Source organism: Eptatretus burgeri, chromosome 15, assembly GCF_056783735.1.
Source record: "Eptatretus burgeri isolate ZD-2024b chromosome 15, Ebu_testis_v1, whole genome shotgun sequence".
Lineage (NCBI taxonomy): Eukaryota > Metazoa > Chordata > Myxini > Myxiniformes > Myxinidae > Eptatretus > Eptatretus burgeri.
In genome coordinates, this window is record NC_140975.1 from 49,826,572 (window position 1) to 49,843,562 (window position 16,991).

General features: G+C 42.1%; 1 protein-coding gene across 20 annotated transcripts in view; it reads left to right on the forward strand.

The window, feature by feature from the left end:
• LOC147012133 (neurexin-1-like) overlaps nucleotides 1-16,991 on the forward strand; it is a 1,392,023-nt gene that overhangs the window by 1,193,139 nt on the left and 181,893 nt on the right. For 15 of the 20 annotated variants that reach the window (XR_015052060.1, XR_015052059.1, XM_085858522.1 and 12 more), the window contains 2 exons: nucleotides 1,527-1,616; nucleotides 2,828-3,135. Coding sequence is in view for 18 of the 20 variants with exons in the window: in XM_085858522.1 (XP_085714648.1) it covers nucleotides 1,527-1,616; nucleotides 2,828-3,135 (398 nt within the window). In the remaining 2 variants the exon portion in view is untranslated. The remainder of the gene's footprint in view (nucleotides 1-1,526; nucleotides 1,617-2,827; nucleotides 3,136-16,991) is intronic. The other 5 variants (XM_085858526.1, XM_085858527.1, XM_085858529.1 and 2 more) reach the window with 1 other exon arrangement.

The following is a 16,991-nucleotide window of genomic DNA, read 5'->3' on the forward strand; positions in this document are numbered from 1 at the left end:
AACTGTAAAACCATGTATAATTAACGCTGCAGTTGTGGGTTATTTTTGGTTATGACATAATGTCTATAAAACAATGTTTGGGCCTCCAAGGTTTTATCAAACTTTACTGCTTTCTGATTGGCTGAAAGCGAAGCAAGATTCGACATTTTTGTTGATGACTAATGATATTTTAGATTTTTGTTTTTTGTCACCATTCTGCTTAATTCCATTATCCCAACTCTTCCAACCTTGGGAAATTATGAAATGCCGAGTGCCAGAGAAACCACGATTTAGCAACAATGGAAATGCAACTTAAATATGTTTCAGGTGCAGGTGTTTACTTATAAAATGCAAGCTGGACCACGGTACAACCCATAACTCATTTACGTTAAAAGAAGCAGAGCCAGAGGTGTGAAGTCCAATTCTTCAGTTTCTCTTTACATCCCTGTATCATTTGAAAACCATTCCTTCTTTGAAGTTCAACCCATTACATTGAATTTCTTTAGTTTTGGGCTTTTTTCCCCCCAGTGCTCAACAAAAGTAATGTGCGTCGTCAATGTGTATGAATTTGCTTCATATTATGCCATTATTTCTGTGGCATTCCCACATGAAGTGATATGTGGAGAAGCATGAAAGCACAAACGACCCTTCATAAACAATGGCGAATTGCATTTTGATGAGCACTCAGAAAAACCTGCATTTCTACGGAATTTGTTCGTTTACAGATAAATGGGCACATTTATTGTTGTTGAGTGAATTTTTCAAAAGTCATCAAGGTTTGTCTCTGCCAAACAAACTTTTTGACCTGCAAACATTTTGATGTCTCCATCCTTCCTGGCGAAGTTCGAAATGCATGGATCATTCTGGAGGTATCTGCCTCAAATTCCATGTTTTGTTTGTTTTAATTTGGCAGCTGACACAGGGATACGAGTATTGTAGGAATGATGTTTTTTGTGAAGATTGAATCGTGTGTTTTCTGTGTTGTATATGTCCATATATATATATATATATATATATATATATATATATATATATATATATATATATATATATATATATATATATATATATATATATATATATATATATATATATATGCCTTCGATATTGTAGATTTGCATTTTGCCTCACTGAAATCATTTCTCTGCAAGGATGCCTTTTGTGTGAATTTATTTGCCATGAACGGAATTTAAAGTGCTTGCTTTGTTTGTTTTTCTATACGTGCATGAACAGAAAGGTTCTAGAAAGTGCCCAAAAACGTTCACAATGATTCTGGTATTGTTTATCACATAATGAGACTTTAAGTTGACTGAAATAAATTACAGTACTGCTTAACATTTGATTGAAAAGATCATAATTGAAGCATAAATTTTTCATTGTAAATTTTACCCTTAACCACCATTTTTAAAAGTATATTTTAATTCCATCATTTGAAATTTCTATAACCTTTTTGTAAAAAAAAAAAAAAAAAAATCTTAATTTCAACATTTAATCGTTTTTTCATCTTGACGCCGATTAACCTGAGATATCTCCCCAAACCTCTAAAGGAAACATTGGTAGTGAACGCCTGGCGCTTGCTAGACAGCGAATCCCCTATCGCCTTGGCCGAATAGTTGATGATTGGCTGGTCGACAAAGGTAAAAAACCCCGCCGTGCGTCAAAGTTCTGTTGCAATGATGCCTCTTATAACTTCATCATAACCGTACTGTCTAACTGTGCAGCCCATTCATGTCTCTAACAGCCGCTTATAATGCACTCAGTCTAACATGCTAAGGATTCGCTTTCACTCTTCGCTCTTTCTTTTGTACTTTATTTCAATCTGACCTGCCTTTTTGTACAACCGGGAACTTGTGTCGTAGCTAGATGGCCAGCTTGGTTATATCACAAATCAAGTCATACGACCAAACAAATCCGAAGTGGATATTGGACAGGAAGGCATTAATACGGATTATCGATATCGTGTCATACATTGCACTGGCTCATAATTCATGGGGTTTTAAATTTTAAGTAGGGGCATTATTAATTGGTGTAGACATCTAATTATGTGAGCGATCTTTTATCACCCTAAGTAGCCTTATTTGACTTGATCTCTTGTACTTGCTCTGGGGTATTAATTGCATTTACAATGAAAAATATGTTTGGATTCCTCAGTCGACGCAGACGTCATCCATCATTGGACCTGCGTGCCTCCAAATTCAAAATTTAACCTCATATTCACTATCAAGCTAAAATGAATCAGAGGCATTTTATTTTGCCACTAGTGAAGGAAAAAGCATTTGTGTATTGCATATTCATTTCTCCGTAATTAGTTTTTCAGAAAAATTATGTCTAAAGCGGCCTGCTTCAAACAAAATAAATATTGGAATCGCACATTAAAGAATACACTGTATCAAAACTGAAATTTCGTGTTCGAATTTTCCCCAAATAATTGCTTGTTTTCTTGGGGTTTTTTTGCTCTGCTTTCCAAACATGTACATAAATTACCATCAGGAAATGAATTGGATTATTTGATGCTTTAATCATATTTACAACTCGATATTGTGAACCGCACAACTCCGCGAGTAGATGAGTCGAACAACTATCATATTAGACAGTGCATTATAACTGGACTCGGTGAATTTTCATCACTTTTAAAGATGACAGCCATGAAGCTGTGATCGTTCTGCTCTTAAATCTTCACAATGCTTTCCATCAGTTGTGTGTATTGCCCATCATGCCATCTTTGTCGTTTGCTTTTGAATTCACAATATTTTAGTTCCTTTATATGTCCAATGATTCTTTGGTTGTTGTTTGGTAAATAGCATGTTGTTTTTATTTCTCTCCATCTGTCTCTATTGCCTTGTCATAGGTCGTCAGTTGACCATCTTCAACAGCCAAGCGACAATTAAGCTCGGTGGAATGGACTTGGACAGGCCATTCCAAGGCCAGATGTCAGGCCTTTATTACAATGGCTTGAAAGTGCTACAGCTGATGGCAGAGGGTGAAGCAAGCCTTCGCCTTGATGGAAATGTGCGCTTAGTAGGAGAAGTCCCATCTGTACTGAGCACAGAGAGCTCCGGAACCACCAAGCCACATGGTCGCGGCCACAGCACTACCACAATGGCCACAACCACATCGCGTCGCAATCGCCTATCAACAACCCGCGAGGGCGGCTCGGTGAGGTCCGATCGGTGAATTGTAGAGGGAAGACTATGCCTGTGGGTTTCACGGGATAAAAAAAAGAGGTGGGGGTGGAGGATCGATCATTGGTATTCATTGTGGGAAAGGTATGATGATGAATATGAAAAGGTGCTTTGACTTGCAGTGCAAGGGGATTCTTACAAGCCAGGGTCACAACGGTGTACCAACAAGGATAGTGTGCTATCACAACTCAAAATTACACAAATTTCATTTTTCTTAACTCCTGCAAAAAAAATTGATGACTGCGTATGAATCATTAAGTGTGTGTTTGGTTTGCTACAGAGAGAATGAGAGAGTAAGATTACAGATAGACAGAAAGACAAATGTTAAAAGTGAATGAAGAAGAAAGTCCAGGAAAATAAAAATGTGCTTAACCAGCAGTGCGTGTAATTGTCATACAAGGAGATTGACGACAGCATTCCAAAGAGGAATTCAGAATGGTGAAATCAGAAAGAGAGAGAGATAATGGAGAGAGAGAGACAGACGGGGCTGGGGATGGGAGTACGGCAAGACGATGAGAGGAGAGGAGAGTAAAAGGAGAGGGGTGAGAGGAATGGTGGGCGAGGAGAGCAAGAGAGAAAAGGGGAGTAAGGGGGAGGAAAGTACGAGTGGGAAGAGGAGAGAAGAGGGGAGGGGAGAAGATATGAGAGATACAGATGAATGGATGAGCCTGAGAGAGAAAGACAGAGACAGACTGCCTCTGAAGTTGGCGTTATTGGTATAAAGCGTTTTTCTGAGCCAGTCGTAGCCCCAAGAGGGAAAATTGTTTTGTTTGTGTGTGCATTGTCAGGCTGGAAACATGTTGCACTACATAGGCTTTCACTGCACTCACCTTTATGCCTATTAAACAACAAACAAACACTTCCCCCGCAGGCAATTGTGTACCAACGAGGGTATTTTATGGTCATTCCTGTTTAGGGGATTTGTGTACTCACCATAGCTTACGGAATGTGAGGCGTTGGATTGGAAGAAAATATATAACAATGGATCAGATGCTCACAATTGTGCAGTATAATGCTATTCTATGCTGATGAATGTGAAAGCTTTGCTTTTAGAGCTTTTGCCATCCTCTTTGGAAGTGTCGATGTGCTTTGCTTTCTTATCTATTTTTGTAAAAAAATTTTGCTCTTGAAACAACTTTTCCGAATTGCTTTTTATGTTTGGTTGTGTCAATGGGGAGAGTGGATGGTTGTTTTGTTTTGAAACAAAAGGCAGAGAAATAATACACTGCCATAAGGATGTTTGTGAGTCCTGCTCTGTTGCACATAATGAGCAGGCATTCATATTTGGTCTTCTTTTGGACTAACTGGTGGCTCAAATGTCACACGAAATTTGAACCTCTTAGAATTTGTAATCTTTCTATCTTCTGCAGCAGGCGATGATAATTTTCACATCAACTCCATGCGTGGTGAAATTTCGCCTGAGTTTGCATTGACTTAGCGTTATCCCATTCCAAATCATCAACGAATGTAACATACTAATACTTCCTTAACTTATTGCCATTTTCCCATGGACTCAGCCGAGGAAAGTTTTTGGGCTTGAGCTTCCTAGGCCTGACGTTTGACTGAAGATGATTTGCAATTTATTCAGGGTGCCAATGAAGGCTCTCCTCCTCTTCGTGAAATGCACCTTTTGATATTTGGCATCCACAACCAATGCTAGCAGATGGGGACAGCCGGCTGTGAAGCATCAATCCGACGGTTTGTAGTCAGGTGGGGAATCAAACCCATAATACACAGCTCAAAGGTAAGTGTGCTGCCTCTGTGCCAAGCTGTCAGCCTAATGAATGTAACATGGATATGATGAAAAAATTTGACACATTTTAATAAAGGGAACAGACTATCTATGCTACCCGGCTAGTCGATGCACATTTGATGTTTAATTGCCTGGGCTTTTGTTTTTTGTTTTTTTTTTCGCGCCGAGGGGAGTGCGCAGCTGTTAATTTTTGTGCACAGGACTCGAAAACGTGGATTTACGGCAGGGTAAATCAAAGCAGACGGACGGTAAAGTACGCGCGGGTGGCTTGACCTCAATCACGCACAAGGACAAACAAAAATTTCCATCCCAGCGCTCTAGGTATCCGTGCATTGTTCGCCGCATTATCACATTTTATTATCTCCAATATCCCAGGCACAAGTAGCTGCTCTGACAGCACATTGATAAATGAATGCCGAGAAATAATTGTCGAGTGAAAGTCAAACTAATTTCATCTTTAAAAACCAGAAATCAATATAAGAGGCTATTTGGCAGTGTGCCTTTGTTGATAACCTGTGCACAATTAATATGTGCAATGCACGTGAATCCCATTATAGATATGCTAAAAGAGCCACTCATTCCGGCTTTATGTTCCTTAGGCAATGGGTTCGCTCAAGCATCGGCGCTTATAATGACCCGTAAATCAGGTGAATGCTCACCGGTGCGCCGTCCTGCCCCAGATTTATTTACACGTACCTGCTCACAGTCCCACGTTTATTGACTTGACGTGTGCTCAACTGCCATAATATTTTTGTTAGCTGACAGTGGGATTTGAAGGGCTCTCGGGACCGTGCGCTCTCTCGCTCTACCCCCCCCCCCCAAATCTCTCTCTCTCTCTCTCTCTCTCTCTCTCTCTCTCTCTCTCTCTCTCTCTCTCTCTCTCTCTCTCTCTCTCTCTCTCTCTCTCTCTGAAGCACGGGGCAACTAGGTGTGTCTCTGTGGTGCAATGGTGCTTCTGTGTGTGTGCGTGCGTGTGTGTTGTAGCATTGTGTTCACGGTTGTATTCTCTCTTTTTTCCCCTTTCCATCCAACCTTTGTGTGTTATTCGATTCCTTTCCTTATTCCCCTGGGACAGAGAGAGAGTGAGAAAAGACAACTCACAGAGTTATTGAGAGGGAAAGTGTGAGAGTGGTTAAAATCACTCTGGTGGAGTTGTGTGAACCTTTTCACTTTTGTATTATTACTAGGCCCTGTTGGACTTGGTCCGAAGTGGGGGGTTTTGGATTGGGTCTCGTCCGTCCAGGCATCCGTCTGACCGTACGTCCAAGCTCAGCCATATCTCAAACATGTATTTGAATGATTTTGTTCAAACTTTGCACAAAGACAATACATTAAAGTATACATATGCACATCCTTTTGTTTCACGATTCGATCAAAGATGGCTGACTGATGGCCATTTTAGTTGAAAAATCCTGATGTTGAACACGTCCTCAACCAATTCTCGGACATGCATTTACTGATTCTGTTCAAACTTGGCACACAGATAAGGAATGAAGGCTTACATGTCCACAGCAATTTATTTCCAGGTTAGATCCAAGATGGCCGACTTGTACACTGGCAGCCATTTTAGTTGTAAAAAAAAAAGCGGAATTGAACACGTTCTCAACCATTTCTTGGACATGCATTTACCGATATTGCTCAAAATTAGTAGACAGATAGTAAATGATGGCTTTCATATGAGCGTCATTTGTTTTTGAGAACAGATCCAAGATGGCTGACCGGTGGCCATTTTGGTACTTAAACGTATCCCCATCCATTTCTTGGACATGCACAGTCCCATTTTGGTCAAACTTGGCATAAGCACAGTACATGATGGCATTTCTCGGACATGCACGGTCCCATTTTGGTCAAATTTGGCATAAGCACAGTACATGATGGCATACACGTGCATCTCCCTTTATTTTGTGTTCTGATCAAAAATGGCCAGCTGGTAGACTGGCAGCCATTTTAGTTGTTAAAAAAACCCCGGTATTGAACACGTCCTCGACCATTTCTCGGACATGCATTTACCAATCTTGTTCTTTTTTTCTTTTTTTCATACCTATACCATGATGTCCATCATCTCCCATATGTCCATATACCATGATGTCCATGTCCCAAGTTTCTCTATACTTGGGATCTAGGCTGAACGCCATTCATCCATAACGATGTAACATCTTCAATGAAAATTAAAAAAAAAATTCTGATTACTCTTTTCAATTTCACCCCATCCACCTTTAAGTATAGTTTACAAAAACTGATCAGACTGCATTTTCATCTGAATGATAATTTTCTATTGCCTGCAGTTATAGAATTTCTTTGATCCATAAATAAATATTATTAAATGTTACACTGTGTAATTAATTATGTCTCCCCCAAAATATATGAACATTGAATCCCTTCTGTGCGAAATTTGTATTCCCAGTTGAAAACATCATACATGTCACGTGATCAACTATCACAATATAACTACATGAGCCACACCATTAATATTCATGACCGAATAACGCAATCATACACAATATTCCATGTCACATGACCACTCAAGTCAGTTGTGCATACACACAAAACTTGTAAATATGGGCGAGTCCTTTAACTCCGTACAGCAAAATTACTAAAACCACAGGGGCTATGTTGATAGTGGTTATTATTATTATTATTATTATTATTATTATTATTGTGCAGTCAGACCTCGGCATTCGCAAGGGATACATTCCTGAAAATGCCGCAAATGTCGAAACTGAATGTCGGGGCATTGTTTCAATGGGGAAAAGGGGAAGAGGTTCCCGGCGGTTTGTGATTCATAAGAGAAAATCCAACGTTCCAGGAAAAGCATGAATACGCCTGTGAAAAAATGTGGTTATGTGAAGTACAGGGTTGCAAATGTAGAAATAGGTCAGAAAAACCGTGAATACATCCGCGAAAAACCACAAATACATGAAGCACAGGGCCACAAATGTAGAAGCAGGTCACATTTTATGAACCGTGAATGCACGGGGTCCACGAATAGCAGAACTGCGGATATCAGAGTCTGGCTGTATATCATTATTACTGGCAGAGTGCCCGCCCCATGGACGATGTTGTTCCTAACATGCAACAGGTTCTTCTGACACACATCTGTATTTAGGTGGTGTATAGACAACTGACAGCTGCCTCAATCGCTCCAGAAAATTAAAAAAATAACCTGCTTTTACACGCGTGAAACAAAAACATACCTACGGCTTATAATTCAAAAAAACCTCACTGCACAGTACAGGAATACTGTACTGTAAATGGTGGAGACTCCCACTTGGAGGGGCGCGACATAATACACGTTCACCTAGAGAATTTGTGTCTCTCCCCATCCTCACTGCCCCCCCCCACCAGACCACCGGTAAAGATAACAAGCCCGAATGAGCTAAGATCCTCATCCTCTTAATGGTGACGTCATAAAAACGAATATGACATCATTGTGATGTCTCAGGTTTGCGATAAATTATCTGTGCTAATGTCCGGCTTGATTCCCGCAAACAGAATTCAAAAATCTTGTCTAGTTTCGGAGATAATTTTTTTAGGCGATTTCCATTAGCAGAGATATTTTGACATAACTTTTTTCTCGGAGGAATTTTCAAAATCAGAGATGGTTACTGTCTGCGCAGGGTATTTTTACATATATACGTCAAGTTTCAGGAAGTTTCGATGAAAACTGTAAGCTGTGAAACAAAAAAGTCCACAAGAAGAACAACGTGAGTCAGACTTAGAGATCCTCCACGAAGATCTAAAAACACCCCGATACACTAATTGGGGTCATGCTGATGTGATGTAGCAAGTCTGAATGTAATCAACCCAAAACTGTACAGGAGTAGTGTGATAGACAAATGCACACCGCCAATAGGATGGGTATACTGTAATTAATGGATCGATCTTGTTCCAAGCATGCAACACGTTCTTCTGACGCATTATGGTCAGTGTATAGGCAACTGACAGCTCTGTATTGGCACAAAAAAAAACTTAATCCGGGTTATGGGTATGAAGCAAAAACATACCTACTGATTAATACTTCAAAAAACATCACTTACTGGAAAAAGTGGGGACAATCAGGAGTCATGAAAAGAGTGACTGTTCATCATTTAGCTGGATAACTACATTTGGATATCAGAAATATGATTCCTTTCTTTCATGCACTGGTAGGCAAAATGAAAAAGAAAATCTTGCACATATATTATAGCTGAAAATAAGAAAGAGTATGAATTAATTATTCGATTTCGACTGTGAACATGTGGTATATATCTCGACTCCTCCCATGTTGTTCTTGCCAAAGAAGCTGCATAAAGTAACCATGAAAGGCTACCCATGGTAAGCCCTTCCCAGAGTTCCTCCACAGCTGTAAAGACATTTACAAATAGTACACACATGAGAATCCCAATGCTGCACACACCTTCAGCTGCCGGACCGGTTTCATCACTTATTGGCGAATCATCAGCAACAGCACAGACAGAAATGCATACCGATGAGGCTCCCAAGCATGTACCATGAGCAAACGTCAAAAGCAGTCAATGTATAAATGAAAAATGAAGACCCACCTACATCTCTCACCTGTGAATTGAGGGAATAACCAATTAGCTCTCACATAATCGATTAAACCCAGGTGGCTAAGATTATACAAAGAAATCGACTCCTCCCATGCCCTTCCAGCCACAGAAGATACATAGAGCAACCATCATTAGGTTATGCAAGATAAGCCCTTTGCTGTTTCAAACCCCTCCCAGAGTTTGCAGCTGTAGAGGAACAGCCATATATGTTTCAACTTTTTTGAATGTTTTTTTTATTATTGAATTTTTATTTCCCATTCTGAATTCAGTTTTATAACGAGGACTCCATGGGGCATGTGTCCGATCAAAGCGGGGTTGTATTAAAGTGGGGGTCACTGTACAGCCAAACCCCCTCTGACCCCCCCTCTCCCCCCACTCCTCTCCTCTCACTTTGTTCGTCAACTCCTCTTCTTCTTTTTTTTGTATATACTGTCGAGGCTTGTATGAGAGCTAACACACAGAACGTACAACAAGGGAAGCAGGAGACAAGAGGGGGGGAGAGGGAAAGAAAAAAACAGTGTGGAACAGAGACTTTCGGAGATCTATGGAAGGGAGAGGGATGGGGCAGGCACTACCGGATTTAGGGGTGGCCAGGTGGGGCCATGGCCCCTGGGCCCCCCACATTTCGGGCCCCCCCACAATTTCGATGATATTTTGAAAATCCCTTGAAAATGTGCTTCTAAAGTTTTATTGTCGGTGAATGAAGATTGTGAACTCTTTGTAAGGATATCTTTTCAAAATTGTCCGTCATTGTGAGGGTCCTTTTCAAGCTTTGGTTTTTTCAAGCCGTTTCTTCCACGGTCCACAGAACGGATCCAACGTGGTCAAAAATTCCCAGGGCAAGCCTCGGGCATTGGGGGCCCGCATTCGGATCTTTTTTGGATCGATCATCGATGCTTCTGATGGTTGAGCGTGACCAACTAACTACGGCACTGCCCGCCAGAGCCCAGCAAGCACAGACGGAATACAGAGGTCCAGCCAGAGGAGGGGTGAAAAGGTGAAAGTCAACGTGGTAAAACTAGGCCAGGTCAGCACAGCACACGGCCGGCAGGGGTCGTATTGTTCACACTGAAACTGTGGCTGGCAGGGAACGCTGTCAGTACCCTGTTTACTGGCGTGTGCAGCACAGTAACACGGTGTGACTTTCTATGTTCCAGGTGTGTGAAACATACTTGTTGTTCGTGATTCTGGTACATCCCACGTGCACTCTGACAATATCTCGGTTACTCGGCACCTACCAGCTGCAAAAACCACAATGAGCGGCTTCGCTGACAACAGGCACAAATCCAGTGCTCCACTGAAATATGACAGTGGTGCTCAAAAGCGGAAACATTCCAAGGAAAAAGATGAAAGACACAAGGCCGTCGTCGACAAGACCCAGAAAATCTCAGAGTTTTTCACTCCTACACAAACAGGTGATTCGTCCATGACAGAGGCTGGAACACCAACAGAGACAGAACAAGCGGATTTGGCAACGCAACCCCTGCGTCAAGATTTGCCCAACATGCATCGGATGAAGAAGCGCGAGGTATACTGACTGATCGTGGACCTGACTTTGCCAATTGCATTGGATGTTGGCCTCCTGAGCGACCGTCCACAGAGATGATCGACTACTGGGCATCACGAGATTTGGAGCCCCTGCAGAATTTGACTGGTCCCTTTGATTCATCCATACAGTTCGTTGAAGGTAGGAAACGCTGCTGCTCCAAGAATCTTTTTTACCGTAGACTACAAAATGGAGAATCCGTGAAAAGGTCCTGGCTTTGCTTCTCCACATCAACCTGAAAACTGTACTGCATCGCTTGCAAGCTCTTTGGAGGCGCTACTGCCCTGGGCGGGGAAGGATTCAATGACTGGAAGCATGCCAGTCATTCTATTGAGGTGCATGAGCGTACCATGTACTGCACATTGTGCGAATATCATCCGCTTGTCAAACAGAGCAACATCTGCAGGTCGTGTGGACACTGAACTCGTCAAACAGGTGAGTGAGATTGCATCCTATTGGAGGGAGGTGCTGAAACGAAGTGTGAGCGTGATATCGTTTCTCGCTGAGCGTGGTCTAACGTTCCGTGGATTGGACGAAATTGTTGGTTCACGGATGAATGGTAACCACCTTGGTTTAATGGAATACGATCCATTTTTGGCGCAGCACATTCAGAAATATGCCGACCAAGGTAGTGGCTACACCAACTAGTTATCATCTACGACATGTGAAGAGTTAGTCTCCATCATCGGAAAATCTGTTCTGGATTGCATCATCGCTCGTGTGAAAGAGGCAAAATACTTCTCTGTGTCAGTCGATTCTACTCCTGACAGAAGCCACATCGACCAGCTCACAGTTATTCTACGATACATCGAGAACAAGGCTCCAGTGGAGCATTTCATGACCTTTCTGAGCAACACAGGACACACTGGACTCCAGCAAGCGATGGCATTACTGGATTTTTTTAAAGCCACTGGATTGGACATCACTAACTGCCGAGGACAATCTTACGATAACACATCTAATATGAGTGGCCGATACAATGGGATGCAGAGAATAATCCAACAGGAGAACCCTCTCGCAATATTTGTGCCATGCGTGACGCACTCACTGAACTTAGTCGGTCAGTCGGCCATGGGATGCTGTAGACCTGCAGCAGCATTCTTTGAATTCGTGGAACAAGTGTATGTATTTTTTACAGCTTCCTCGTCGCACTACGCCAGATTATTTGACGTCCTGAAAGCCAAAGGTCTGCAAGCACCAAAGCACCTCAGCGACACTCGCTGGTCGGCTCATTCTGATGCAACCTGAGCTCTTGTAGACGGTTACAGCGAAATCATGGATGTCCTCGATGAAATCGCAAACGATGAACAACTGAAGAGTGAAACAAGAAACACCGCCGAGACACTTCACCAAACGATGTGCACGCTCGGGATAGGGTTCTATGCTGACTTCTGGTCTACTGTCCTTGGTAGATTTGATCATACAAGTAAAACTCTTCAGTCGCAAGCTACCGATCTCAACACAGCCGTGCAGCTCCTCAAGTCTCTGGTGAGCTTCGTGCAGTCATTACGCGATCAGTTTGATGCATTCGTTGTTGACGGAGTGGAGCGCTCAGGTACGGAGGAATTCACTCGCGGATCGCGTAGACGAAAGTGTAATGTCCGCCTCGCTCCCTTGGACTACGGACACACTCCAGAAGTAGAACTAGACGCCAAGGAGTCCTTTCGCATCAGTGGATACGTTGCAGTGATCGACGTACTGCTGCCGCAGTTGGAAAAGCGTACAAACGCTTACAGCGAGATGAGCGACAGATTTGGATTCCTGCGTACTCTTGTTCAACTCAAAGTGGAGCAGATTCGAGAGTCATGCTCGAAGCTCGTCGAGCTGTATCGGGAAGATCTATCACCCGACCTCACAGAAGAAATGATTCAGTTCCAAGCCATGATGAAGGAGTCAGAGCCAGACTCGGGCCGTACTGAACTCGAGATGTACAGTTTTCTCATCGAGCGAAAACTCACCGACACTTTACTTTCCCAAACGTGGAAGTGCTGCTTCGGATTTACCTCTCACTGATGGTGTCGAACTGCTCTGGGGAGCGCTCGTTTTCGAAACTCAAGCTTATCAAGAACCATCTTCGCTCCACGATGGGGCAGCAGAGACTGGTCAACCTGACCATCATTTCAACCGAATCCGATGTGCTCAATTCCATGCAGGTTGACAGTATCATATCCGAGTTCGCTGCTGCGAAGTCACGCAGGAAGCTTGTCCATTGATTAAGGCAACGTGTGTATGTTCATTGATGTGGATGACACTGCCGTATATTTGCCGTCGCTGGAAGTCGGCTATTGATCACCATTTCGGATTTCTCTTGTCCAGAGGGTTTTTAGAAGTTCGAAGATTTTTAGTCGAAGTTCGTAGTATGAGTGATGACAGTGCGTCATTTGTTATTTTCTTATATTGGTCCATCTCTATCTCTTACTCTTGAAGCAACAGCACTTTTGTGATTTGATTTTAGAATGAGCTCATAGATAAGTCATCAGCTCATAGATACGTCACCAGCCACATCAATAACAATCCGTCCATCTTGTCATATTGTCAGATTTAATTATAATTTGTGAACATGTATGCCAAATCATTCCTGATCAGGATCTGCCAAATCTATAGATATAAGTTCAGTTGTTGATGAAAAAGCAGTTATAATTTAAGTTGCTGATTAATCTCCAAATTTGGGGGCCCCCCACAATCATGGTGCCCACGGCCCCCCACATGGTAAATCCAGCCCTGGGGGCAGGGTACACCGGGTAAACAAGATGGACACTACAGGGACATTCAGAAAGGAAAGCAGGGAATTTGAAAGAGGTGGGTTTGAGTTGGATTAGCAAGTGTAGAAAATATCATGTTTTGGATGGGTAAAGATAAGAGATGGTGAAGAGCTGTTTTGAAGACCTGTAGGGAAGAGTGGGATTGAAGAGAATGCAGGAGTTTGTTCCTAAGGTGGGAAAAAGGTGAAATGAAAGAGTGAAGGTGAGCAGTGATTCTTGATTTTGGTATAGGCAACTCCTCAATCTGCTCCTTTCCTGCCCTGCCCTAATATCTCCCTCACCCCCTACCACAATAATTCCCCCCCCCCCGATCCCAAGAACTCCCCGCTCCCCCGATCCAAAGAACTCTCCTCCGACCTAAGAACTCCCTCGCCCCCGCCCCCCCCACCAACCTTCTACTCTCTTCCACTCTCCCCCCTCCCCCCCAATTATCTTCCATTCCACCCCCACCCAAACTTTATTATCCACCCCCCAACAAAGCAGGGTTGTTTCATAACGGGGTTATATCAAAGCAGGGTTGTATTAAAGCTAGTTAGTTATTATTTTAGTTTGATTTCTTTAAGTTATGCCCTTCTGCCTGGTCTTGGTGGAAGGGTGCCAAGTTGCCAATTAGGCAAATGTGTGATCTCGCTATGAAGCATTTGGGAGCCTAACACACAGGCATGCACTTGTATGTGTTCAGCCCGAAGAGGTCTTTGTGGATTTCATTGTCCTTGTGGTAGGAACCATTATCGTTGATGAAAATGTTTGTGCCATGATGCGGATGAACCAGAAGTGTATTGTTTTCATATCAGACAAAAATTTTATTGATTAGGTTGATAGTGCTGCTTTAACCATAGGAAGTAGTCATTTTCTAACAGTATCCCCTATGGATATACCAGGGGTAAAAATAATAACGTCAAGCGTACCACCATTTATAACAAATGACAAAATTATACCTGTTTTGTCACATTGTGGAACAATTGTTTCTCTAATTTCTAAAATTCTCACTCAGGTGCCATCATGAGCATGTAAAACTTGTAAGGAATACATGGTCCTCCTAGATCGAGGGGATGATATGGGCTTGAATATCTCTTTTAAGGTAACTCTACATTAATCACGAGTATCATATGCATACGTCATCAGCCACTCTGACGTACTTTATTTGGGGGCATTTGGGCATGTTAAAATATTTTGTCCAAAACTTATTGTGTGAAGTGTGGTGAAACAGGCTACATCAATATTGATTGTTAAAAAAGAATGTCCTGTTGCCTTCCAAATCCAGTGAGGTGGCACCCAGCAGTTTGGCTGGTACTCTTGATGTTCCCTCTCACAGTGAAGCGATGAATGAAGAATCTGTAGTGTTAACAAAAAACCCCAAGAGCACCAGTGACGAGTAACATAAATAGTATGGCAAATAAGGTTGTTTTGGAACGGGACACTGTCGCTGCAAAAGCGTCGAAGTGTGTCCTTCTAACGATTCCTCACATAATAAAAAGAATGAAACTGTTGTGATGGAGAACATTAATGAGTCCCAAAAATTGTGCAACAAGGCACTGCTGGTTTTGAAAGTCATAACGATGAAGTCGGCAGTGAGGCGAAGACTCTTACTGAGTATGGCAATGAAGTACCACCGGTTCTTTCTTCTGGGACTAAGCAGACCAAAAACTCAATTAGTGGTACTGATTCACAAATTGAAGTACAGGAGTAGTAAATGTGGTTTCACAGCAGTGTGGAACTGGAGTTCCAAGTCCGGTTGAGGATAATAGGCACCATTGTACTGGTGGCTGTAAAACAGATCACCCTGAAAAATCTCTGGAGTTGCATATAAATATAATAGTGTTGGCTGAGTGTAATATCCAGGATCCAGGTGAAACATTGTCCGAGCTGTCAGAATCTGATGATGATTTTCAGGTGGCTGAGCTGGCGTAATCGTCATCAGGTCAATCGCAGATTTCAACTATTTTGTTGTTTCTTTCCTCAACGAAACCTATAGGCACCGTCGTATCTTATATATTATTTCCGAGTTTGTGGTTTCGTGTCGCGCTATCTTCGACTTTGTTCTGCGCTCGAGTAACGTGATATTCGGCTTACATTATCTCAAAGACCATATGAGGTGCATGGTACAAAAAAAGTAAATAAAATAGTTCTGAAACAGTGAAATCGTATTTCACTTACTGCATTAAAGTAAAATTACTACTGATACTCTGCATCAGTTCCTTTCTCAAACACACCCACCCCAACATGTCGCACAGAGTGCGGGTTATGCAAGTAGTTATTAAAGAACACTTTCCTGATTTCTTTCCCTTTATAATTAAAAAGCCTGAGCATTTTGACCTGACAAGATCACAGTACCACAGGCTCAGAAAATTTGTTACGAAGGCCTATGGTTTGCATATTGTCAGCTTCAATCTGAATCATCGACAAATAATGCAAACAATCACTCTCGCAACTTTAAATATGGATGGTGGAGGTGCTAGCCACATCTGCCAGGTTCAAGTGGAAAACTTGTTCCAGCGTACAAAGGTAGATGTGATCTTGTTGCAAGAAACCCACATTACCCCAATTGTATAACAGGTTTGGTGTCGCCTTTTTAAAGAGCAATGCTTTTTCAGCAATTTTTCTTCTTTTCCTGCTGTAGTTAGCTCTGCCAGGCATGGCAAGCCTTCATAAAGAAGGGGATCAAGGAATAATTGATTGGTCACATGGTTTGGCAGCCATATTGGATTGAAGAAAATATTAAAGGATGTTTTCTCTGGAACCGCTTAACCAATCGACGTGAAACTTCTCATTTATGATCGAGTAGTGATGGGGAATACATGCTTTAAATTTCAACTCGATTGCATACATGGTCTGGCAGCCAGAATTATTTAATATTTTGATATGGGTTATTTTTGTCTTTTTCATTTATTTAAAAAAAAAAGACTCACTTGGCTGTGCCTGGATGGGTTTGAGGGAAGAGGAGTAGCCGCTGTAATCCAAATCCTATCCAGGTTCCTCCTGATGACTTTATCTTTGCTTTTTGCTTGTTTGGGTTCCTTCTGATTACTCCAATGCAGGACTGTACCTATTTGGTCTTCCACTTGATTTGAATTGAATTTATTTTAATCCCATTCTAAATTCAATTGAATAATTAACAAGAATAATTAAAAAACATCAGGGGTCAGGGCCAGGTGTCCGATCAAAGTGGGGTTGCATCAAAGCACGATGTCTTGGTACCCGGTCATCACTGCCAGTAGT